At 46.0% G+C, this 26,577-nt stretch overlaps 1 protein-coding gene across 7 annotated transcripts in view; it reads right to left on the reverse strand.

Annotated features, from left to right (window-relative positions):
* Nucleotides 1-26,577, reverse strand: part of ARHGEF2 (Rho/Rac guanine nucleotide exchange factor 2) — a 186,120-nt gene that overhangs the window by 22,361 nt on the left and 137,182 nt on the right. For 6 of the 7 annotated variants that reach the window (XM_058159844.1, XM_058159841.1, XM_058159842.1 and 3 more), the window contains 8 exons: nucleotides 19,743-19,810; nucleotides 18,310-18,373; nucleotides 16,847-16,976; nucleotides 13,963-14,072; nucleotides 6,274-6,420; nucleotides 3,970-4,220; nucleotides 2,162-2,287; nucleotides 567-684 (listed from right to left, as the gene is read on the reverse strand). In XM_058159844.1, the coding sequence (XP_058015827.1) occupies nucleotides 567-684; nucleotides 2,162-2,287; nucleotides 3,970-4,220; nucleotides 6,274-6,420; nucleotides 13,963-14,072; nucleotides 16,847-16,976; nucleotides 18,310-18,373; nucleotides 19,743-19,810 (1,014 nt within the window). The remainder of the gene's footprint in view (nucleotides 1-566; nucleotides 685-2,161; nucleotides 2,288-3,969; nucleotides 4,221-6,273; nucleotides 6,421-13,962; nucleotides 14,073-16,846; nucleotides 16,977-18,309; nucleotides 18,374-19,742; nucleotides 19,811-26,577) is intronic. The other variant, XM_058159843.1, reaches the window with a different exon arrangement.

Genomic DNA, 26,577 nt, shown 5'->3' on the forward strand with positions numbered 1-26,577 from the left:
TATCCCAAAATTATAACCATGTCAGTTAATACTTCATTGGGTAACCTTTAGCATGAATTACGGCCTTACAACGTCTTCCCATGGAGTCAACCAAGTCTTTGAGTTCTGCAGCTGTTATCATGTGAAACCAAGATGGAATGATGGCTTCTATTAACTGGGTTTGATTGCTGGGTCGCTTCTGACTAACCAGTTTCTTGAGTCGGCTCCATAGATTTTTCAAATGGGTGAAGGTCTGGGCTATTCCCAGGCCATTCCAGCAGTGGAATAGGATTATCTTGAAACTCCCCCCAAAAGTGGTGTTATTAGCCATCAAACCTCAAAAATACACTTTTCCCAAAAGGTTGCCACAATTTTGGCCACTACTATATGTTATACACACACGCGCATACATACTGTACATATTCCATACTTTAAGTACTAGAAATACATTTCTTAGGTGGTAGAAACAGCCCGTGCTACAAATTTGAAAAATTGATGTCATAGCAATTAACTGTTGATGAAAGTTTTTTCTTTAAAAAAAATTACAAGATACTAAAAGGCCACCTGTGCCTCTCTCCCTCAGGTACCTTTGGAGTTTTGCAGGATTCGATTGATGAGCCCAGGATATTTGGTGATGCGCTGAGTGACGAGGAGAATGCATTCTTGCATCCCATGCCGCCGAAGCACCGCTGAGCGTGACAATTTCTGGAAACATTGAGGCAGAAGGATGATTATCCAGAATACCTCCACAAGATATGCAGCCCATGTTTGTGCACATCTCATCCACACATCTTATGCTAAATCTGAACCCGAAAACTTCGGTCACGGCTATAAAATGAAGAAACGCACAAACCCTGAAAAGATTGCGCGTATGACTACAGATAACACTTCAGTGGGACTGGAATTTTGCTCCCGAAGAGATGCTGTCCTGGCTGCCTCTCTGCTATCCAAGCTTCATGAGCTGACAGTCCACCAAATTTGAAAAATTGATGTCATAGCAATTAACTGTTAGCCTACAGAGCTGGCAACGGAGTCGGACAGCAATGAGGCTGAGGTGGGGCCAGGGCCATCGGGGAGTGAGGTGAGGACTCCAGAGCCTCCAGAGACTGATAGTGAGGCAGAGGAACAGGAGGAGCCTGTTCCTAATGCACACATGAGAAGAGCTGCCAGAAGGCAAGAGCAGCTCAAGCAAAAAGGATGACTAGGGAGTAAGGCCAAGAGATGATTGGCCCCTCCCATAAGGCTTAAAAGACCAGCAACTGCGTTTGGGCTTTGCCAGAAAACAACGTTGGTAGCTTCATCTTCTGCTTCGTCTACATCTTGCATTTATTTTTGTGACTTCTGAACGTTTGCCAAGAAAGGCCTCTGGCAGTTTGCCTAATTGGATGAAGGTTTGTGATAGAACTGAGGAATTTGTGTTGGGAGGAATTTGCTTTAATTTAGTTGAACTACGCTGGGAATTAAGTAATTCTCAGCTGTTCAAATAAAGTTTGTTTGTTTGTTTCGTGGACTGAGTTTCCTACTACCTATCTGAGCCTGGGTCATAACTCTGACATTAGCAACAGGGTTGAGGGGTGGGGTGGAGATTGGACTGTAAGGAAGATGATGGGGGACGGAAGCCTAGCTGAGCCTTGTAAGAAACTCCAGCCAGCCAAGGTCAACCATTGGTATGAAGAGCTGGGAGCCGAGAACCTGTTTCCTAAGCTGTGTACAAGCACCTGATTGGATGTTTGCAGATAGCAGGGGGATGGCCGGGAGGAAAGAGCAAAATTTTACTTTGCATTGTTTGCACGGGAAAACCTCAGATTCGGCTTTGCTACTTCTGCAACCATTTAAGCTTCCGACAAGTATACTCTTGGCAAAAACGAACGGCCAGGTATCTGTCTTTGTTAGGGGACTGAGTGAGACAGTTGACTCTCTTAGTAATCTCTGCAAACACAATTGCTGTCATTAACCAGATGGCAGGGTTACAAGGGAGGCAGGTTCTTGTTGGCTTCCCACAACCAAATCACTTGGAGAATTCTCAGGTGATTTGTCAAGCAGGTAAAAATAGCTGCTGCCAGGTAGAAGAAGGCAGGAGGGGATGCGCGAGGGTTCCTCTGGCTTGTGACCCCTGAAGGCCGCTGCAGAAACAGGCTGGGGAGAAGGAAAGGCGTGCGGGAGAAGCAGGGAAAGATCTTACCCGGATGAATTGCTGGAACCGCTTGTCCCGAGTGAAGAGCTCTTTGTAAAGCTTGACGGCTTTGGTGTGGTGGCTGCAGAACTCTGAGTAGGCCTTCTTCATCTGCTCGGCAGCGGCGCCTGAAAACTGGAAGGCAGGATTGCTTGGTCTAGTGGTAAAGGCACCAAACTAGAAACCAGGAGATGGTGAGTTCTAGTTCCGCGTTAGGCATGAAAGCTGGCTGGGTGATTCGGGGCCAATTACCAGGAGACGGTGAGTTTTAGTTCCGCATTAGGCATGAAAGCTGGCTGGGTGATTTTGGGCCAATTACCAGGAGACGGTGAGTTCTAGTTCTGCATTAGGTATGAAAGCTGCCTGGGTGATTTGGGGCCAGTTACCAGGAGATGGTAAGTTCTAGTTCTGCATTAGGCATGAAAGCTGCCTGGATGATTTTGGGCCAATTACCAGGAGACGGTGAGTTCTAGTTCTGTCTTAGACATGAAACCTGGCTGAGTGATTTGGGGCCAATTACCAGGAGACGGTGAGTTCTAGTTCTGCATTAGGCATGAAAGCTGCCTGGATGATTTTGGGCCAATTACCAGGAGACGGTGAGTTCTAGTTCTGCTTTACACATGAAAGCTGTCTGGGTGACCTGAAGCCATTCACCATCTCTCCGCCCAACTCATTTCACAGGGTTGTTGTTTTAGAGAAAATGAAAGGATGAAGGGGTAAAGGTAGATAATTGAGCCCAAACTTTCTGTTGCTAAGTGAGACATTGATTGAGTTTTGCCCTGTTTTACGACCTTTCTTGTGCTTAAGTGAATGACTGCACTTGTTCAATTAATTGTAACACAATTGTTAAGGGAATTTGACTTCCCCGTCGATTTTGCTTGTCAGACGGTCGCAAAAGGGGATCACATGACCCCAGGACGCTGCAATAGTCATAAATATGAGCCAGTCTGAATTTTGATCACGTGATCAACGGGATGCTGCAGCATTTGTAAATGTGAGAAACGGCCGTAAGTCCCTTTTTTTCACTACACATCGTAACTTTGATAACTCGCTAAACAAACTGTTGTAAGTCAAGGACTACCTCTATTAGATACGCTTGCTGCCTTGTTTATAAAATAATAACGCAGGCAGGATATAAATAAATAGCATATTTTTCGGACTATAAGACACAGCGGAGTATAAGATGCACCAAGATTTCAAAGAGGTAAACAAGAAAAAAAAAATAGTTTTTACCCTTCCCAGCCCCCAGGAGCACTCTGCAGGTCTCCCAAACCCTCTGCGCATCCTGTTTTTACGAAAAATGGGCCCGTTTTACGCAAAAACGGGATGTGAAAAGGGTCTGGGAAGGCTGTGGAGTGCTCCTGGGGGCCAGGGAGGGCAAAACCACGATGCGTGGGGGGATTGCAGACCAAAAACTGGCCCATTTTTCATGAAAATGGGGCCTGCAGAAGGTTTGGGAGGCCTGCAGAGTGCTCCCAGGGGCTGGGAGGCAAAAACCCTGTTTTTGCAAAAAATAGGGCTGTTTTTGGCCTCCCAAGCCCCCCCCCCATATGATGCGTTTTTGCCCTCCCCAGCCCCCAGGAGCACTCTGCAGGCCTCCCAAATCCTCTGCAGGACCTGTTTTTGCAGGGTTTTGGGAGGCCCAAAATGGCTGTATTCGGTGTATAAGATGCACCAACATTTCCACCCTCTTTTGGGGGAGGGGGGAAGTGTGTCTTATACTCCAAAAAGTACAGTCATAAGAAATGAAGAAATGGAAGGAGGCAAGAGGGGAGCAGGTGGGGAGACATTCTTCGCAAGGATGAGCCTTCCGGTACCTGCTGGATCAGGATGTCTCCCAGGCGGTTGATCACAAAATTCTTGCGGCTGCCGTCAGCCAGCGATTCCTTCCGGCGTTCCAAGAGGTGGACCAGGAAGCCGTCATGGATCTCGCTGAGCTCATCCACGCAGGGGAACATGCTCTGCACCACCGAGGCGTCCATCTGCAGGTCTTCCAGCATCCCCTTGCGGAAGAGGTTGGTCATGATCTTTAGGGTGCGGACGTGATGCAGCTCCGTCTGGATCAGCTCTGCGGGGAGAGACGGGAGGAAGAAAGTTGGCTGGGGAAACAAACGGCGGCTGGGATGGAGGCCAAGAGCCACTGGACAAAAACGGATTGGATAGAATCTCATCACTGAATAACAACAAGTTTGTCCTGAAAACAGAATACCGGAGTTGGAAGGGACCTCGGAGGTCTTCTAGTCCAGCTCCCTGCTCAGGCAGGAAATACCATTCCAGACAAATCTGGATCCAAACTCTTCTTAAAAACTTCCAGTGCTGCAGCATTCACATCTTCTGAAGATAAGCTGTTCCATTGGTTCATTGTCCTCACTGTTAGGAAGTTTCTCCTTAAATTCCAGCTTGCTTCTTTCCTTGGTAAGTTTCCTTGAGTGGCTCAGACTGCTAAGACAGTCTGTTATTCACAGCAGCTGCTTGCAATTACTGCAGGTTCAAGTCCCACCAGGCCCAAGGTTGACTCAGCCTTCCATCCTTTATAAGGTAGGTAAAATGAGGACCTAGATTGTTGGGGGGCAATAAGTTGACTTTGTATATAATATACAAATTTATTTATTTATTTATTCAAATTTATTTATTTATTCAAATTTATTTATTCAAATTTCAAATTTGAAATGGATGAAGACTATTGCTTGACATAGTGTAAGCCGCCCTGAGTCTTCGGAGAAGGGCGGGATATAAATGCAAATAAAATCAATCAATCAATCAATCAATCAATCAATCAGTCAATCAGAATAGGGCTGGAAGGGACCTCGAAGGCCATCCAGCCCAACCCCCTGCCCAAACAGGAGACCCTACCGTTCCAGACAAATAGCTGTCCAATCTCTTCTTAAAAACCTTCAGTGATGGAGCACCTACAACTTCTCCTGCTCAGGCAGGAGATCCTACACCAGTAATGGCTAACCTTGTTGTTGTCCCATGCCGAAAGCGCGCGTGCTGCACGCCTGCACCCATAATGCAATGCGCACGCGCCCCGCGCATGTGCGCACGACCCCCCCCTTGCTCCCCGTTTTGGGCCTGGAAGGCCTGCGCCAACCTGGAAGCCGCGCGAGGCCCCCAAATGCAATGTGAGCTCCCCGCACATGCACTCATGTGTCCCCCACATGGGCCCCGCCCCCTGGTAGCGGCAGATGCGGGAGGCTCCGCCCACCCACCCGGATGTCATCCCGTCCCATTTTTTATGCGCATGCACGGAGGTGGTGCGTGTGAGTAAAGCATGCGCGCGCACGCTCACATTTGTGAACCGGTAGCAAAGGAAAGGTGAATACCACCCCAGTACTACACCCTACTACTACTGCAGTACTCACCCCCCCCCACTACTCTGCTTAAGTTTTTCTTTAACGCTTTTTCAAACCTTGTGCTTGTTTCCCCAGGTGCAGGAATGTAATGGATGCACTGAAAAGCGGTAGTCAACCTGCTCCCTACCGCCCACTAGTGGGCGTTCCAGCTTCCATGGTGGGCGGTAGGGGTTTTGTCCGACACTGAAGCACTTTCCTTTTTTTCAAATTTAATTGACTTTTAAAAAATTTGTCATAGCATTATTTAAAAACATTTTCATTAGGTTTTCATGACATTCCCCGTGGCAATTTAAACGTCTGAAAATATACGATTTGTATCGCCCCGCGCATAAGTTTAGTTCACGTTACGTAAGTGAAACTAAATGGCGCTATAAGTGCGACCGCAAACAAACGAGCCTCGTCCCAGAATAGCTCGCGCATCTCCCCCCCCACACCACCCAGCTCTAACAGACAAGCAGAGCTGGTAGCCGGCGCCCCTCTCCAAACCCAATCCACAATGTGCGAGAGGCATGTGCAGACGACGATACACGGTGCATTACTGTGGAACTGGTAGGCGGTTAGAAAATTTTACTACTACCAGAGATACAAAAGTGGGCGGTAGGTATAAAAAAGGTTGACTACCCCTGCACTGAAAGAAAATCCGTTACGGTCTTGATGGCTTGAAAAAAATGTTCTGGCGTTTCTTCCTCTTGTTGGTTCCCAGGAAAGTGGGGGTTCGGCCTCCGTCGTCGGGGAGGGGGGTGGGGTCGAGGGGGGGGGGAAACTCACCATAGATGACGTCTTGCCTCTTCATGACTTCTTTCTTGTGCTGCTGGAGGAAGCTGTTGTCCACGGCCAGGCTCCAGGAATCCGCCTCAAAATCCTTCTCGTCCATCTCAAAGTCGCTCATCAACTGGCTGTAAAGGACTTCAGCTCCTGGGGGAAGAACGGGGAAGGGTGTGTACAGGTAGTCCTCGACTTACAACGGCTCGCTTAGGGACTGTTCAAAGTTACGACGGCACTGAACAAAACAGGGAGCTGAAAGACTATACACAAGAAAAATATATTTTAGAATGGAAAACGTGGATTGATTATATTCAAAATAAGCATCAGATAAAAAAAATGTCGAATAGCATATGAGTAAATTTAGGAAATAATTTGTATTAGATATATTTCTGAAGGAGAGGGGAATTGAGAGTGTGACTAAGTGTGGAGAGACTAGAGATTATAATTTAGGAATTATTTTAGATTATGATTGTTAGTTTTGATACCCTGCATTTTGTTCTGGGAAGTCGGGTGGGGGTGGGGGTAAGGGGAGGGAATTGGGGGTTGAGGGTAGAGATGGAGTGATGGTTAATGTACAGGGATTATTGAAGATGTATAAATATAATTAATGTAGGGTCGGGTCTGCCCAGTTACCATTTTAGAACGGTGGGGAGGGAGAAAAGAGAGAGTAGGAGGTAGGAAAGAGGAGAAGAGGAAGGAAGAGGGGTAGAAGAGGGAGAAGGAAGGTGGAGGGTGGAGGGAGGAGAGGATGTAGATAAGAGAAGGAGAGGAAGGTCTGGAAAGTAGAAGAAGGTAGAAGAGGGAAGAGTGTTAAAAAGGGGGGTGGTGACTGGGCAAGCCCGACTAATTGTATATAACTGTACATTGGATGAGTTGTTCGACATGATTGTAAAAATAAAACTTTTTTATGGAAAAAAAAAACAAAAAACAAAACAGGGAGCGAGGAATCGTTTTTCACACCTACGACCTTTGCGGCATCCCCAGTGTTGATTCTGTGATCAAAATTCAGCTGCTTGGCAACCTGACTCATACTTACGACCGTTGCCGGGTCCTAAGGTCACGTGATTCCCTTTTTGCGACCTTCTGACAAACAAAATCAATGGGGAAGCCATACTCGCTTAACAGCCGTGTTACTAACTTATCAACGTTGGTGATTCGCTTAAGAACGTTGGCAGGAAAATGGGGCTAAACTCATTTAATAAATGTCTCGCTTTGGGCTCCCTTCCTTGCGGTCGTAAGTCGAGGACTACCTTGTATGTGCCAGTGGGCACTGGAGGGAGAAGGAGGCTGGTTTAGGCAAGGGGGAGGCATCGAAGGCGTAAAATGGGGCATAACACGAGGGTCTCACTTAACAACGAAAAATGGGGGCTCCGTTGTGGTCGTAAGTCGACGGCTACCTGTACACAGTATTGGGAATATAAGAGCATTCAAAGAGAAAGCAAAACCAGGGGGGGGGTCACAGAAAAGAATTCTGCCATTCCTTAATAGCCAGGGGATGCTTGAAACTTGACTTTCACTTTCATTTTTTATTAATTTTATAATATAAAATACAAAAGAAAATAGTAGGAAAGATAGGGGAGGGAAAAGGGAAAAAGCATAGAAAAGAACGGAAAAAGAAAGAAAAGGGGTTGACTTCCGATTCCCCCTTGGTGCAGAAGAATAGCATAATAGCATCAAACCTCAACTTTTTACTCTTGCACAGTAGTATAAACTAGCCATTTCTATAGCAACAAACCTAACTCATCGGTAAAATCCAAAATCAAACTGTTGGGGTGCTTGAAACATATCCAGCTTGCAATACACATCAAAGCCAACGCAAAGAAGAAGAAAAAAAAAATGGGGCTACAATTGGATGGGTGCAACTACCATTTTGTCAAATGTACACACCTGCGCACAAAAGCAGAGACCTCACCCTGCCAACAAAAGTGTGCGTAGTCCAGGCGATGGTTTTTCCCAGTTGCAATGGATGGCTGTGAAAGTTGGACCATAGGGAAGGCTGAGCGCCCAAAGAATGGAGGCCTTTGAACTCTGGTGCTGGAGAAGACTCCTGCGAGTCCCTTGGACTGCAAGGCCATCCAACCGGTCAGTCCTAGAGGAGATCAACCCTGACTGCTCCTTAGAAGGCCAGATCCTGAAGATCTTTGGCCACTTAATGAGAAGGAAGGACTCACTGGAGAAGAGCTGAATGCTGGGAAAAATTGAGGGCAAAAGAAGACGGGACGACAGAGAACGAGGTGGCTGGATGGAGTCACTGAAGCAGTCAATGGGAGCTTAAATGGACTCCGGAGGATGGTAGAGGACAGGAAGGCCTGGAGGAACGTGGTCTATGGGGTCGCGATGGGTTGGACACGACTTTGCAACTAACAACAACACACCTGTATGGAGTTCGAGCTGACTACTTTATTATTTTCTGCCTATAATACAGGAATCTCCTTAGTGGCAGCCTTCTCTTGGGAACAAAGAGATAAGGCTCCATGGAATTTAGGAGGAGTTGATCCTGGTCATTTTGCAGTTGTGCAGTGATTCCAGACTAGTTCCCTGCTTGATCCCTCCTTCCTGCCAAGCTGGGAGCTTCCCAACAATGTTAACTTTTCTAACCCTTCCCCTCCTCCGCCAGATGGCCCTGGCTGTCTAGGTTTTGGGTCCAAGACACTCCAGATTTCAGGAAAAAGCCACAAGGATGCTCTGGCTCTACATTTTCCCTCCTCATCCAGGAGGCCTCTGATCCTAAACTGCATGAAAGGCCAACTCAGCCGAACGAAAGAAAACAACCAAAGACTCAGAGACAGCAGTGTGTCTGCCTCAGTTACGTCACCGAGGAAATATTCTATTTCTGCTTTTCTGGAGGAGGTGCAGAGCGATTGGCAGGGAGGGGGCTGGAAATTTGCAGAGGATGATTGAGATCTGGTTTATCCTCAAGTCGACGGTAGGGTGGCCTGTAAAATATTGATTAGCGCGATCACCGACGATCAATGCTAAGAATCTTGTCGAGGTTGGAAGGCCGGCTGAGCAAAACGAAGACGATTGGGGGCCTTGGAGACTGAGTTTTGCAAGGAGGGATTGTGGGAACCAGGAATGGGTGGACTTGGGAAAAGAGAACCTGGTGAATCATGGCAGCGTTTGCAAGTAGCCCTCGACTTACAACAGTTCATTTAGTGACCAAAGTTACAATGGCACTGAAAAATGTGATGTTTTCCGCATTTGCGACCTTTGAAGCCTCTCCTTAGTCATGTCATCAAAATTCAAACGCTTGGCAACTGGTTCGTCTTTATGACTGGTCCCGTGTCCCAATGTCACGTGATCCGTTTTGTGACCTTCTGACCAGCAAAGTCAGTGGGGAAAGGCAGATTCACTTAATAACCGGGCCGCTCACTTATCGACCACAGTGATTCACTTAACGACTGTGGTAAGAAAAGGCGTAAAATGGGGCAAAACTCTCTTAACAGGTGTCTCACTTAACAACAAAAAATTGGGGCTCCGTTATGGTCGTAAGTCGAGGACTACCTGTATGTGCCAGTGGGCGCTGGAGGGAGAAGGAGGCTGATTTAGGCAAGGGGGAGGCATCGAAGGCGTAAAATGGGGCAAAACACACTTAACAAGTGTCTCACTTAACAACGGACATTTGGGGCTCCGTTATGGTCATAAGTCGAGGACTACCTGTATGTGCCAGTGGGCGCTGGAGGGAGAAGGAGGCTGATTTAGGCAAGGGGGAGGCATCGAAGGTGTAAAATGGGGCAAAACACACTTAACAAGTGTCTCACTTAACAATGGACATTTGGGGCTCCGTTGCGGTCGTAAGTCGAGGACTACCTGTACACAGTATTGGGAATGTAAGAGCAGTTGGGCAGGGATGGCTCGACAGAGAGAGGATCCAGCAAAGAATGGATAACCTTTGTTTGGGGATGTTCTGAGCAAATATCCCTTCTATATCTAGGATCCTAAGCTATTGAAATTAAAAATGAAATAAGCCAACGAGATTTCTACGTGCCTCGTTTCTATAGATACCACCTCTGCCACCTTCTATTTTTCCCCCCCCTACAGCCCTTCCCTAGGAAACCCGCCAAGTCTTTCTGCTGCAATATCGCTCTGCGCTATCTATTCCTGAACAGGCTTTCCAAATTCCCTGGAAGACAGGAAAGAAAAGTCCCAAGCCGTCCGATTAGGCGGACGGCTTGAAAGCAGCAGAAGGAAATGAAAAGAGAGGCCAACATGGAGTTCTTTGCCACAAGAAACGCAGTTATAGGAATAACCCTGGGCTGGAAAACTGAATGAAGAAGCAAAGACTGTTGTGACCCAGGCCCAAGTAGGTAGTAGGAAACCCAGTCAGTGAAAAAAAAAAAAAACTTTATTCGAACAGCTGAGAATTACTTCGTTCCCAGTGTCGTTCAACTAAATTAAAGCAAATTCCTCCCAACACAAATTCCTCAGTCCTATCGCAAACCTTGGTCCAATTAGGCAAACTGCCAAAGGCCTTTCTTGGCAAACGTTCAGAAGTCACAAATGCAACAAGACGAAGCTATCAACGTTGTTTTCCAGCAAAGAGCCCAAACACCATTGCTGGTCTTTTAAGCCTTATGGGAGGGGCCAATCATCTCTTGGCCTTACTCCTGAGTTGTCCTCTCTGCTTGAGCTGCTCTTGCCTTCTGGCAGCTCTTCTGTTCAGGCTCCTGTTCCTCTGCCTCACTACTGTCAGCCTCTGGAGGCTCTGGAGTCCGCACCTCACTCCCCGATGGCCCTGGCCCCACCTCAGCCTCATCGCTGTCCAACTCTGTTGCCAGTTCTGCCGGCTGCTGGCGGCCCACAACAAAGCTGTGATGTGAATGTGTAGAAAGTTGGTGGAATTATAAGCTGCACCTCCAGCTGTGGAGATTCTCAGTCATCCAGGTCATGGTTGTCCCAAAGATCAATTCCCCACCCCTTCAAGAGGCAACTGGACTCTCTGGTTTAAACCGATGTTAAGGCTTCTGTCTTCCTTAATGTGTACTGAACAGTCCGGGAAGGCCAGACTAGTTTCCTTAACATCTTCCCGTGTGAATTTGATGTTATCTGTCCTCAGAGTTGACATGTTTGGTCAAGAAATAGCCGCGGTGGTGCAGTGGTTAAGAGTGCAGCACTGTAGGCTACTTATGCTGATGCGCCAGCTGCCAGCAGATTGGCAGTTCGAATCTCACCAGACTCGAGGTTGACTCAGCCTTCCATCTTTCTGAGGTCAGTAAAATGAGGACCCGGATTGTTGGGGCGATAGGCTGACTCTGTAAAACCGCTTAGAGAGGGCTGTAAGGCGTCTAAGTGCTATTGTCCTTCCTTCCTCCCTTCCTTTCCTTCTTCCTTCCTTCCTTCCCTTGTTCCTTCCTTCCATCTTCCTTCCTTTCCTTCTTCTTTCCTTCCCTTCTTCCTTCCTTCCTTCCCTCCCTCCCTTCTGGTTAGAATGCAATATTGCAGGCTAACTCTGCCCACTGCCAGCAGTTCAATCCCGACTGGCTGAAAGTCGACTCAACCTTCCATCCTTCCGAGGTGGGTAAAATGAGGACCTAGATTGTTCGGGGGGCAAGACTTTCCATCGATTCTGATTTGGTCCGATTCCCTATTCAAGCCCGCTACCCCGGTTTTGGGTTCCATATTTCAAGGACGATTCAGACCAACTGAGCAGGTTAAGAGAAGAGCAACAGATGATCAGTCTTATCAAGAGAGAGATGGAAAAAATCTGAGAGACACCGAAGGAAGTGAAGAATTTACACCTGTCCTTAAGCATAAAAATATTCCATGCAGAGACACAATATCACAAGCATACAATGATGGCTTGAAGTTACAGGAAGTGAGACCGTTTGGTGTAGTTGTGCTGGCCGGGAAAACTGGGAGGCGGTGAATTCTAGTCTCACCCTAGACGTGAAAGTCAGCTTGGTGACTTTGGGCTAATCACTAGGAGATAATGAGTTCTAGTCCTGTCTTAAGCATGCAAGCTGGCTGGGTGATTTTGGGCCAATCACCAGGAGACGGTGAGTTCTAGTCCTGCCTTAAGTATGAAAACCAGATGGGTGTCTTTGGGCCAATCACCAGGAGACGGTGAGTTCTAGTCCTGCCTTAAGTATGAAAACCAGATGGGTGTCTTTGGGCCAATCATCAGGAGACGGTGAGTTCTAGTCCTGCCTTAAGTATGAAAACCAGATGGGTGTCTTTGGGCCAATCACCAGGAGACGGTGAGTTCTAGTCCTGCCTTAAGTATGAAAACCAGATGGGTGTCTTTGGGCCAATCACCAGGAGACGGTGAGTTCTAGTCCTGCCTTAAGTATGAAAACCAGATGGGTGTCTTTGGGCCAATCATCAGGAGACGGTGAGTTCTAGTCCTGCCTTAAGTATGAAAACCAGATGGGTGTCTTTGGGCCAATCATCAGGAGACGGTGAGTTCTAGTCCTGCCTTAAGTATGAAAACCAGATGGGTGTCTTTGGGCCAATCACCAGGAGACGGTGAGTTCTAGTCCTGCCTTAAGTATGAAAACCAGATGGGTGTCTTTGGGCCAATCATCAGGAGACAGTGAGTTCTAGTCCTGCCTTAAGTATGAAAACCAGATGGGTGTCTTTGGGCCAATCACCAGGAGACGGTGAGTTCTAGTCCTGCCTTAAGTATGAAAACCAGATGGGTGTCTTTGGGCCAATCATCAGGAGACGGTGAGTTCTAGTCCTGCCTTAAGTATGAAAACCAGATGGGTGTCTTTGGGCCAATCATCAGGAGACGGTGAGTTCTAGTCCTGCCTTAAGTATGAAAACCAGATGGGTGTCTTTGGGCCAATCACCAGGAGATAATGAGTTCTAGTCCTGCTTTAGCCATGAAAACCGGTTGGATATCTTTGGGCCAGTTACTCTCTCTCAGCCCAACTCACCTCATCTAGGGAAAATGGGAGGAGGGAAGAGGAGAAGATGATGGTATGTCTACCATCTTGAGTTACTTATAAAGTAATAAAAATGGGATAAGCAATGAATGAATGAATGAATGAATGAATGAATGAATGAATGAATGAATGTTAGAGGAACAACGAGAGTTTGCTGAACCAAGCCCTGGAGCTGGAAAAGTTTGCCCCTAAAGAAAAGTTCCTACTTTCCTGGACCCTTCTGGAAGCTTGTAAACTTTGGAGATCTGGAAAGCCTTCGGGTCTTGAATGCTGTAACGCTGAGGAATGTTCTCTTCATCGTAATTGCTATTCTATTTTTTTTTGAACGCTGCTATTTCTGCTACTGTAGGCTACTCCGATTGCAACAGTCGCAGCTTTTGGACTCCTGCTTAAGGCAGCCTTGGAAAAGGCTGATAAACGCACAAATAAATCAAAGGCAGATTCCCATCCTATCTTTGTAAGTTGTGTTGTTGTTGTTTTTTTCTACCAGTAAGGACTGTTTGATGAAGGAAACAGGGACCAGAAAGATTCAGGCAATTCAGGCACAGACAGGGCAGCCTCCTGTTTGGGATGCTTTCATTGGGCTTCCTGCAGTGATCAGATGGTGGACCAGATGGCCTCAACTGACCTTTCCAATTTTAGGATTTCGCCTGTTTTCCTCTAGCGTGAAGAAGAAGGGGGAAAAAAAAGAAGAATCCAGATTGACATGACTCCGGCATTTTTGGAACTATTTCTGTGGATGCCCTTGAAGCGCATGCAAATAAACACAATCTGAATTGTGTATCTTGAACCCGCCTCTCCTCACCTTCATCAATCAGGGATTCTACGGACAAGGTGCGGTTGCGCATGTTCAGGGAGTCGGTCGACTGAGAGAGGATCCTCCGGATGCCCAGCGGGGATTCGTCGTTGAATGTCCTGAAAAGGAAAGCAAAATTCATGACCACGAGTGACTATCATTGCTAGCTTATCTTTTTTTCGAGGTGCGGTGGACAAAACTTTGATCCTCTCAACAATACTGGAAGAAAAAAGAAGTACCTACAATAGAAGAATGGATATTGAAAGTTGCCAATTTGGCTGAGATGGCCAGCCTTTTTGAAAGACAATATGCAAGAAAGATACTTAAAGGAATGGAAAAAATGGATTGACTATATTCAATGTAGATATCAGACTAAGAGTTATCAGACTGTTTTTGAATGATTATGATGTATTATTTTTGATTGTTTTCGGGGGAAGTTAGGAATTGATAATTTTTTTTTTTTAATTTGCATTTATATCCCGCCCTTCTCCGAAGACTCAGGGCAGCTTACACTATGTCAAGCAATAGTCTTCATCCATTTGTATATTATATACAAAGTCAACTTTTATTGCCCCCAACAATCTGGGTCCTCATTTTACCTACCTTATAAAGGATGGAAGGCTGAGTCAACCTTGGGCCTGGTGGGACTTGATCTTGCAGTAATTGCAAGCAGCTGCTGTTAATAATAGACTGTCTTAGCAGTCTGAGCCACTCAAAGACCCTTTTTGATATTGAATTGATAATTTGAATTGATAATTGTAGGGGTATAATTAAGTTGGGACGAAATTTTTTTAGCATATGTTTGTTTTATCTTTAACTATACCTTGTGCTCGTTCCGGGAAGTCGGGGGTTGTGAAGGGAGGGGGGAGGGGAGGTGGGGGGAAAGGGGGGAAAATTTTTTTGTAAAACTTTTTGAATAAAACAAAACAAAAAACTTTGATCCTCTCCAGCCAACGGGCAGGTGTTCTGGAGGACACCAGTTGGGGGTGAGCTATACAGATTAACAGAGTTGGAAGGGATCTTGTAGGTCATCTAATCCAACCCCACACCCAAGCAGGAGACCCTACACCTGTGGTGGTGAACCTATGGCACCTGTGCCTAAAGTGGCATGGTGTGGCCTTGTCCATTCCTCTTCCAGGTTTCTGGTGCATATGTGCGCATGACGACCAGCTGGCCTTCGTGCCGGAAACTAGAAGAGCTGGTCTTCTGTTTTCCAGGTGTGGGCATGCACACCGGCCAGCTGATTGTTGCGTGCGCATGTCTGCCAATAACCGGAAGACTACCTGGCCGGTGCGCATGCACACGCCAGAAACTGGAAGTTCATTTCCTGGTGTGCGCATGCCCCCTGGGCAGCTCCTCTTCCATGTCGCGGTCCCGACGAGTGCGCGCGCCCACGCTCCCTTTTCAGCACTCGGTGCCGAAAAGGCTCGCCGTCACTGCCTTACACCGTTTCTGACCGATGGCACTCCAGTCTCTTTCTTGAAAGCTTCCAGGGATGAAGCTCCCACAACTTCCAAAGGCAACTTCTGTTCCATCGGTTGATGGTTCTCACTGTCAGAAAATTCCTCTTTATTTCCAGGTTGAATCTCTCCTTGTTCAGTTTCCATCCGTTGTTCCTTGTCTGGCCTTCAGGTGCCTTGGAGAATAGCTTGATCTCTTTCTTCCTCTCTGTGGCAGCCCCTGAGATATTGGAAGATGCTCTCCTGTCTCCCCTGGTCCTTCTCTTCACTAGACTAGCCATGCCTGGTTCCTGCAACCATTCCTCGTATGTTTTAGTCTCCAGTCCCTGCATCTCAACAGAATAACAGAGTTGGGAGAGGCCCTGGAGGTATTCTAGTGCAACCTCCTGCTCAAGCAAGAGATCCTACACCATTCCGGACAAATGGCTGCCCAGTCTCTTCTTGAAAACCTCCAGTGATGGAGCCCCCACAACGTCTGGAGGGAAGCCTCCAGACTTCCCCTGCCTCTGAGTGGCTCAGACTGCTAAGACAGTCTGTTATTAACACAGCTGCTTGCAATTACTGCAAGTTCAAGCCCCACCAGGCCCAAGGTCGACTCAGCCTCCCATCCTTTATAAGGTAGGTAAAATGAGGACCCAGGTTGTTGGGGGCAATAAGTTGACTTTGTATATAAATATACAAATAGAATGAAGACTATTGCTAACATAGTGTAAGCCGCCCTGAGTCTTCGGAGAAGGGCGGGATATAAATGCAAATAAAAAAAAAAGCCATTCCACTGGTTAATTGTTCTCACTGTCTCCTTAGTTCTAGATTGGATCTCTCTTTGATAAGCTTCCAGGTGTTACTTCTTGTCCTGCCCTCAGGTGCCTTGGAGAATATGTTGACCCCTCTCTTCTCTGTGACAGCCCCATAAATATTGGTATACTGCTATGATGTCACCCCTAGGTGACCTGTGGCTAAGCTAGACCTGTGAAGGCGAACCTATGGCATGCGTGCCGGAAGTGACACACAGAGCCATCTCTTCGGACACGCCAGCCATTGCCCATCGCTCTTCCGGGTTCCGGCCTGGCCTTCGCGCTTGCAGGAGTGCCAGAAACTGGGAAAGCAGCCTCTGTTTTCCAGCACGCACATGCGTGCCGGCCAGCTCTGTTTTCCAGCACGCACATGCACACCAGAAATTAGAACAGGTGACCTTCCAGTTTCTGCTGTTCCTCTTTCTGGCGTTCCTGCGTATGCATGCTGGGGAGATGCTCTTTCCGGTTTTTGGCGCTCGCCCGCGCATCCGTTTCGGCACTCGGTTGCCGAAAGGGCTCGCCAACACTGGGCTAGACACACCCAGTTCCTACAACTTCCAGAGCAGTCTACAGACGTGTTTTCCCTAACTTCTTATAGACGAACCATCTTTCTTTCTTTTTTTTTTAAAATGAACTTACCCTGCGATGTTTGTAGTGGAGACGCTTTTGGAAAGCGACAAGGTGGGGCGGCCTCGGCGAGATCCCAGCAAGGTCTGGCGAAAACTCTCCGATGGGTAAATGGCAGAATTGGGACGCTCCCTGGTGATAGCTAAAAAAAAAATACGGACAGGCGTTCAGTGAGGGTTAGATCAGGAGTCTCCAACCTTGGCAACTTTAAGACTTGTGGACTTCAACTCAATTTTTTTTCAGTTCAATTCAAGTTGAAGTCCGCAAGTCTTAAAAGTTGCTAAGGTTGGAGACCCTTGGGTTAGAAGACACACTTCTTTTCTTTCGAAACCCAGCCATTTCGCGTTTTTCTTTCTCCCCCCACCCCATGTTTTATTTGTTTTATTTATATAACATTCGATTTCCATCAAACAGTGTGTGATCTAGGTACAGTTATTTTTAAACAATCATAATCCACATATTTGTCGTAGTATTCATCACCATAATGTTAATAATAAAATAACAATAATACTTAACATCATCTTTTTTAACAACTGGTCACAATAATATAATATAATATAACAACAGAGTTGGAAGGGACCTTGGAGGCCTTCTAGTCCAACCCTCTGCCCAGGCAGGAAACCCTACACCATCTCGGTCAGATGGCTATCCAACATTTTCTTAAAAATTTCCAGTGTTGGAGCATTCACAACTTCTGCAGGCAAGTCGTTCCACTTATTAATTGTTCTAACTGTCAGGAAATTTCTCCTTAGTTCTAAGTTGCTTCTTTCCTTGATTAGTTTCCACCCATTGCTTCTTGTTCTACCCTCAGGTGCTTTGGAGAACAGCCCGACTCCCTCTTCTTTGTGGCAGCCCCTGAGATATTGGAACACTGCTATCATGTCTCCCCTAATCCTTCTTTTCCTTAAACTAGACATACCCAGTTCCTGCAACCGTTCTTCATATGTTTTAGCCTCCAGGCCCCTAATCATCTTTGTTGCTCTTCTCTGCACTCTTTCTAGAGTCTCAGCATCTTTTTTACATCGTGGCGACCAAAACTGAATGCAGTATTCCAAGTGTGGCCTTACCAAGGCATTATAAAGTGGCACTAACACTTCACGTGATCTTGATTCTATCCCTCTGTTTATGCAGCCCAGAACTGTGTTGGCTTTTTTAGCAGCTGCTGCACACGGCTGGCTCATATCTAAATGGTTATCCACTAGGACTCCAAGATCCCTCTCACAGGTACTACTATTGAGCAAGGTTTCCTCTTTTTATATCTCCTCCTTTCTAACTTCTGGGAAGGGCAGGATGGGCGGGGCTAGCCAGGAGCGGGATTTGGGGGTTCTCCGAACTGCACAGAATCTTAGCTAGAGGTTCTCCCAAACCCCCAGCGGCCCCACCCCTGCCTGTATAACAGTCAGTACCAAAGAGAGGAAACTGCCCCCTGCCCTCCGTGCCTCCCTCCCAGCAGGTGATTCCCAGCCCACACTCACTTTTATTCCTGAGGGACACCGTCTGCAACGCCGACGTGTTCTTCAGCAACGCGGCCTTCTGCTGCTGCAGGGGACGGCAAGAGAAGGAAGAAAGGAGAAATAAAAAAAAAAGACAGGAAGGTGACAAAACTCAGATGGAGAAACTTGGAAATCCCTTGTCTTATGTTTTCAGGAATGCTTTTTTTCCGAGGAATTCAGGGTTAGGGTTAGGGTTAGGGCTACCCTAACCATCGGTCTCTTAGCCCAACCCAGCAGGTTTTAATTGTTGTGGAGAAAATAGGAGGAGGAAGATACGTTGGGTATGTTCACCAGCTTGAGTTATTTGTAAAAAAAAAAAAAAAAAAAGGAGGGGGGATACAAATAAATAAACAAAACAAATAAATAAATACCGTACTTTTCAGAGTATAAGACACACTTTCCCCCCCCCACCTAAAAGAGGGTGGAAATGTTGGTGCATCTTATAGACCGAATACAGTCATTTTTGGCCTCCCAAAACCCCGCCCTGCATGTCCTATTGTCGCCAAAAACGGGCCACACGGAGGGTTTGGGTGGCCTGCAGAGTGTTCCTGGGGGCTGGGGAGGGCAAAAACTATTTTTTTTCTTGTTTTTCTCTTCATGGTGCATATTATACTCTTGTGCACCTTATTATAATCCGAAAAATACAGTAAATAGTCAATCGATCCATATTAGGAAGAGAAACAGCCCTTCTTGAAATTTCTGTCCCTGGTTCCTGTCTGGCAGAGTGCTTTTATAAATTATTAACAGATTAACAGAGTTGGAAGGGGCCTTGTAGGTCATCTAGCCCAACCCCACTGCCCAAGCAGGAGACCCTACACCATTTCTGAGAGAGGGCAGCCCAGCCTCTTCTTGAAAGCTTCCAGGGATGAAGCTCCCACAACTTCTGAAGGCAACTTCTGTTCCACTGGTTGTAGAAATTTTGTAGAATATTATAGAAGTAAACTTTCTCAGGCTCAGTCTGTCTCTCTGCCCTCATTCCTCCTAGGTTCTCCAGAAGATGATCCAAAGAACGACAAAGTCCTTTTGTGGAATTTCCAGTTAGGGAAGTGGTAAAATCCGGATGGATCTATCCGGCTTGTGCGATCCGGTAGGGTCAACGGTGGGAGGCTCCGCCCACCCACCAGGTCTTCATTATGTCCCATTTTAGACCTTCTGCGCATGGGCAGAAGAGGTGGGCGCGCTCACATTTCCGATTCGGTAGTGAAGGTAAGTGCATTTTAACTCCTGATCTAGGCTGTGTCTTTAGTTCTAGGGTCATTTTTCACGCTTTTCCAGAGGGACTTGAAACTTGGACAATGTTTTTTAAAAACTGAAGTTGAGTTCCCCAGGTCTAATCGGGCGACGAGGCAATAGGAAGGGCAAGGGGGGCAGTACCCAGTCCATCCGCCAATTCTCCTTTTTCACTACCCGCTCACCTTTTGCTTGACTTTGGTGCAGTTGGGGAGACTGTCTTTGCAACGGTTGTGGATGGTCACATTGCAGGCTGGAAAGGGAAAAAAAAAAAGGCGGTTTGAGAAAAGGACATCAAAAGACATCAAATGCACACGGACACACGTGTTGGCACGTGTGACTGATCTCCTAAAGCTGAACTTCATCAGCAGGCGGGTGGGAGGCCACCAGGAAATTCCAGGGACATAGGTTATAACTGGAAAGGCCCCAAAAATAAATAAATTCTCTGGTGGCTCAGCAGACTAAGTCTGTCTGTTATTAACAGCAGCTGCTTGCAATTACTGCAGGTTCAAGTCCCACCAGGCCCAAGGTTGACTCAGCCTTCCATCCTTTATAAGGTAGGTAAAATGAGGACCCAGATTGTTGGGGGCAATAAAAGTTGACTTTGTATATAATATACAAATGGATGAAGACTATTGCTTAACCCATTGTAAGAGTCTTCGGTGAAGGGCGGGATATAAATGAAAATAAAAAATTAAAAAAATTAAAAAAATATGGAAGCAGATAAAGGCAAACTACTTCTATATTACGGCTGAATAGGCGCGATTTGAAGGAGACCATCTTTAGATATGAAACCATAAATACCCCTTTCCCCGCCCACCCCAAACCGATTGGCTAGGATTGCCTCCCAGGACTACATACACCTATCGAGTTCAGTGTAAAATCGTATACCTGCATTTGTCCACCTGTTGCTTTTACACCTTACGTTAGATCATGCTAGGTCACAGTTAACATGTTTTAGCTGATAGAATAACAGAGTTGGAAGGGACCTTGGAGGTCTTCTAGTCCAACCGCCTGGCTCAGGCGGGAGAACCTATACCAGTGATGGCTAACCTTTTGTGGACCGGGTGCCCAAAGCGTGTGCGGGCGTGAATGTGCACACGTGTGCCAGAATCCCCCCAATGCAATGCATGCACAGCCCCCGCGCATGTACTGCATCCCTCCGCATCTGCCCCACCCCACACACATGCACACGCCCCCCCCCCCGCACATGCCCTGCACCCCGCTCATGCGCGGCACAGACCTGAAGACCAGATGGCCAGCGGGAGGCATGTGTGCATGCGCGGTGGAGATGAACTGGGGCACCGGCATGCGTGCCCACAGAGAGGGCGCTGCGTGCCACGTCTGGCACCCGTGCCATAGGTTCGCCATCATGGACCTATACCATTTCAGACAAATGGTTGTCCAACATTTTTTAAAAAACCTCCTGTGTTGGAGCATTCACAGCTTCTGGAGGCAAGTCGTTCCACTGATTGATTGTTCTAACTGCCAGGAAATTTCTCCTTAGTTCTAAGTTGCTTCTCTCCTTGGTTAGTTTCCACCCGTTGCTTCTTGTCCTGCCCTACGTGCGAGCATAGCGAGAGCAAGCGCACGCTCACAACCAGCGAACCTGTTGCTACAGTTCACCTCTGGGAACAGCTGATTGGGGGTTTTCCAGGAAGCCGATCCACCCGCCAATCAGCTGCTCGTGCTGAAATCAGGCTAATATATCTGTTCTAGGCTGCTTGCTAAGGACGCTAGCTAGATGGATGCTGGTAGGCAGGATTTTTTTTCTTATTTTCTTAGAATTCTTAGAAGATAACTTTTCTTTTATGCACACTGAGAGCATATGCGCCAAAGACAAATTCCTTCTGTGTCCAATCACACTTGGCCAATAAAGAATTCTCTTCTCTTCTCTTCTCTTCTCTTCTCTTCTCTTCTCTTCTCTTATTTCCTATTGTATTCTATTCTATTATTTCCTATTGTATTCTATTCCTTATTCTCATCTCTTCTCATCTCTTCTCTTCTCTTCTCTTCTCTTCTATTCATTTCATATTCTATTCTATTCCTCTATTATTCTATTCTATTCTATTCTATTCTATTCTATTCTATTCTATTCTATTCTATTCTATTCTATTCTATTCTATTCCATTCCATTCCAAAAACTAAGGTGTGTCTTATAGTCCAAAAAATATGGTAGATATAAAGATCAGAAGTTGAAAGATGGTTTATTCTGTATGCTTAAATAATATTACTACGGTTATTAGCATGGTGCATTAAAATATTGACTACTGAAACGATGAAGGATTGTATACATGGTGGAGCAAATACTAACGTGTTAATAACATTAATTTTAATATTGATGATATCATTATAATGATGTATGATTAATGTAACTAATATTATCAGTATCATCACTATTATTTTCTATCAAAACAAACGATACCCAGATGCCACACTGTTCATGTATTCAATACTTCCGTATATTTAAAAAATATATATGTATGTGTGTATATATATATGTATGTATGTGTGTATGTATGTGTGTGTGTGTGTGTATATATATATGTGTGTGTGTATGTATGTATATATGTGTATATATATATATATATATATATATATATATATATATATATATATATATATATATATATATATATATTTTCTGAGGTTTTCACGGGTGTTTGTATGTAGATCTTTGGTTATTCGGGTTTTCTCCCGTAAAATTGGAAGTGTCTTGGCGACGTTTCGAAGTCTCATTCGTCATCTTCAGGCTTCAGCTTCGTGCTTCTGGGAGCAATGTTCTGGGAGCAACCCCCAAACCAAAGATCTACATATATATATATATATATATATATATATTTATATATATATATATATGTATATGTATATGTATATGAAAATGTATATGTATATGTATATGTATATATATATATGTACATATACATATACATATGTACATATGTACATATATATATGTTTTCTGAGGTTTTCACGGGTGTTTGTATGTAGGTCTTTGGTTGTTCGGGTTTTCTCCCGTGTAAAATTGGAAATGTCTTGGCAACGTTTCGAATGAGACTTCGTCGAAACGTTGCCAAGACATTTCCAATTTTACACGGGAGAAAACCCGAACAACCAAAGACCTACATATATATATATATATATATACCCGAACAACCAAAGACCTATATACAAACACCTGTGAAAACCTCAGAAAACATATATATATATAATATATATATATATATATATATATATATATATATATATATAGGTCTTTGGTTGTTGGGTTTTCTCCCGTAAAATTGGAAGTGTCTTGGCGACGTTTCGAAGTCTCATTCGTCATCTTCAGGCTTCAGCTTCGTGCTTCGAAGCACGAAGCTGAAGCCTGAAGATGACGAATGAGACTGTTGAATGTCGCCAAGACATAATATATATATATGCCGAATAACCAAAGACCTACATACAAACACCCGCGAAAACCTCAGAAAACAAATATATATATATATATATATTGTTTTCCTAGGTTTTCAGGGGTATAGGTATGTAGGTCTTGGCATATTCGGGTCTTTTCCCATGTAAGGTTGAGAGTATCTTGGCAACGTTTCGTATACATATATAAAAGGAAATAAAAAAGAACAAACGTGGCACCGTCATCAATTCAGTGACTCAGAGAATGTCTGTCCAGAAACACAAGGCGGGCAGGAAGCGATCTGAACAGGAAGAGAGTTTGACTGGTCAAAGCGGCATTTCCTGATTATGTCTGTCCTGGGAAAGGAAAGGAAGGGCAGGAGGGGAGGGCTGTGGACTGGGGTTTTTTTTGTGGTTTTTTTTTGCAGGAGTTTTAAAGAAACAGCTGCTTACAGATGTTGGTCAGTGCTGAAAGGGTGGGAGGGTTTGGGCTGAGGCTCAATTTCTTCAACAACCATTTCCCGCCCTCAAAGGCCCCACATTGGTTGTAGCTGGCTTGCTAATAACAGATTTAACAGATTAACAGAGCGGGAAGGGACCTTGTAGGCAGTGGTGAAATCCAATTTTGTTTTACTACCGGTTCTGTGGGTGTGGCTTGGTGGGCGTGGCAGGGGAAGGATACTGCAAAATCCACATTCCCTCCCTCCTCCAGGGGAAAGGATACTGCAAAATCCACATTACCACAGCACTCCTGGGGAAAGGATATTGCAAAATCCCCATTCCCTCCCCACTCCAGAGGGAAGGATATTGCAAAATCCCCATTCCCACCCCACTCCAGGGGGAAGGATACTGCAAAATCCCCATTCCCACCCCACTCCTGGGGGAAGGATACTGCAAAATCCCCATTCCCTCCCCACTCCAGGGGGAAGGATACTGCAAAATCCCCATTCCCACCCCACTCCAGGGGAAGGATACTGCAAAATCCCCACTCCAGGGGGAAGGATACTGCAAAATCCCCATTCCCTCCCCATTCCAGGGGGAAGGATACTGCAAAATCCCCATTCCCTCCCCACTCCAGGGGGAAGGATACTGCAAAATCCTCATTCCCACCCCACTCCAGGGGAAGGATACTGCAAAATCCCCATTCCCTCCCCACTCCAGGGGGAAGGATACTGCAAAATCCCCATTTCCACCCCACTCCAGGGGAATTATACTGCAAAATCCCCATTCCCATCCCACTCCAGGGGAACGATACTGCAAAATCCCCATTCCCTCCCCACTCCAGGGGGAAGGATATTGCAAAATCCCCATTCCCACCTCACTCTGGGACCAGCCAGAGGTGATATTTGCCGGTTCTCCAAACTACTCAAAACTTCCACTACTGGTTCTCCAGAACCTATCAGAACCTGTTGGATTTCACCCCTGCTTGTAGGTCATCTAGTCCAACCCCCCAGCCAAGCAGGAGACCCTACACCTGGAGAGAATAAACTGGAGAGAATCTCATGGATGATGCCACACAATCACAGAGACCTCCTGGTTCTAGTCCACAAGAACTCCTCGACTCCATGCCAGGAAAGCAAAAAGGCCAGACAGGCTCTGAAGAAACACACCCGCACACCGACGTGTGGTCATTAAGCGAAATCCAGCTTCCCCCATGGACGCTGCGTGTCAGAAGCCAGCTGGGAAGGTTGCGAGTGGCTGCAATCACACGTTGCTGCGACTGTGACTACAGGCTGGTTACTAAGGGCCCCGGATTTTGATCATGTGATGTTGGAGACATTCCTTAAGTGTAAAGACCAGTCGTAAGTCACTTTTTTCAAAGCCATTATCACTTTGAACAGTCACTAAATGCATGGCTTTAAGTCAAGGGGATCCTCTCCCCTCCCCTCTCATTTTCCTTCTCTCTTCTCCTTTCCTCTCTTCTTTCCTCTTCTCCTTCTCCTCTCCTCTCGTTTGTCTTCTCTTTTCTCTCTCCTCTTTTCCTCCCCTCCCATCCCCTCATTTTCCTTCTCTTCTCTTCTCCTCCCCGTCTCATTTCTCTTTTCTTCTCCCCCTCCCTTCATTTTCCTTCTCTTGTCCTTCCTCCTCTCCTTTCTCTTCTCTTCTTTCCCTCCCTTCATTTTCCTTCTCTTCTCTTCTTCTCCCTCTCCCTTCATTTTCCGTCTCTTCTCTTTCCCCCTCTCATTTCTCTTTTTCTCTTCTTCTCTTCTCTTCTCTCCTCTCCTCCTTTCCCTTCTCTTTCCTCCACTCCCCTCATTTTCCTTCTCTTCTCTTCTCCTCCCCCTCTCATTTCTCTTCTCTCCTCCCTCCCTCCTTCATTTTCCTTCTCTTCTCCTTCCCCTCTCATTTCTCCTCTTCTCCCTTTTCTCCTCCTCCTCTCATTTCTCTTCTCTTCTTCTCTCTCCTCTTTTCCTCCACTCTCTCATTTTCCTTCTCCCCCCCTTCATTTTCCTTCTCTTGTCCTTCCCCCTCTCATTTCTCTTCTCTCCTCCTCCTCCATTTTCCTTCTCTTCTTCTCCTCATTTGCCTTTCCTTCTCTTCTCTGCTCTGCTCTCCTCTCTCCCCTGTCCCTCCCCTCCTTCCCCTTTTAACTTCCTCTGAGATATTTTGATGATAATCCAGCTCTGGATTTCCTGGTGATCCCCTGACTAACCTCAAACCATTTACTTAACTTTTCAGTTCATCCAAAGCTGTGTGACCATCCAGCTGGGCTTACTATCAATATCGGTCATTTTTAAACCTTTGGCTAAGTTCTTGTAAACCTATTTAAAAGCTTCCTACTCTAAACCGATTCTCCTTCGAGGGGCCATTTTCAAATTTTTTGAAAGTTTGGGAGTTTTCGGAATCAGGAGCTGCAAAAGCAGCTGTTTCGGAGCAGAAAGAGGAAGTGACGTCATCTTCTCGTTGGGGAGGAAGAAAAACTGAGATTGGGGAAGACAACTCCCCATTATGGGGCAGAACTCCCAAGCATTAAAAGGAAGCGAGGACGTCTTTGCAAAAAGCCCTTCCCCACTTAACAGGGTCAAATGTCTTTACGGCTGCCAGTCAGTGCTCCAAAGTGCACCCTGAGGGTAGGAAGTTTCCTGCTTACATCTCCCTTGCCTTGGCTGAGTTTTAAACAATGGGCCTCTGTGGCTCAGGCTGCTAATGCAGTCTGTTATTAACAGCAGCTGCCGGCAATTACTGCAGGTTCTAGTCCCACCAGGCCCAAGGTTGACTCAGCCTTCCATCCTTTATAAGGTAGGTAAAATGAGGACCCAGATTGTTGGGGGGCAATAAGTTGACTTTGTATATAAATATACAAATAGAATGAAGACTATTGCTAACATAGTGTAAGCCGCCCTGAGTCTTTGGAGAAGGGCGGGATATAAATATAAATAAATAAATAAATAAATAAACAAGAGCTCCCTGAGCTGTTCCGTACTGCCAAGCGCTCCGCTCATCCTCGCGTTGACGTAAAATCGTTTCTTTTTTTAATTATTTATTTACATTTATATCCTGCCCTTCTCCGAAGACTCAGGGCGGCTTACAGTGTGTAAGGCAATAGTCTCATTCTATCTGTATATTTACAAAGTCAACTTATTGCCCCCCCAACAATCTGGGTCCTCATTTTACCTACCTTATAAAGGA

The sequence above is a fragment of the Ahaetulla prasina genome, chromosome 17 (assembly GCF_028640845.1).
Source record: "Ahaetulla prasina isolate Xishuangbanna chromosome 17, ASM2864084v1, whole genome shotgun sequence".
NCBI lineage: Eukaryota > Metazoa > Chordata > Lepidosauria > Squamata > Colubridae > Ahaetulla > Ahaetulla prasina.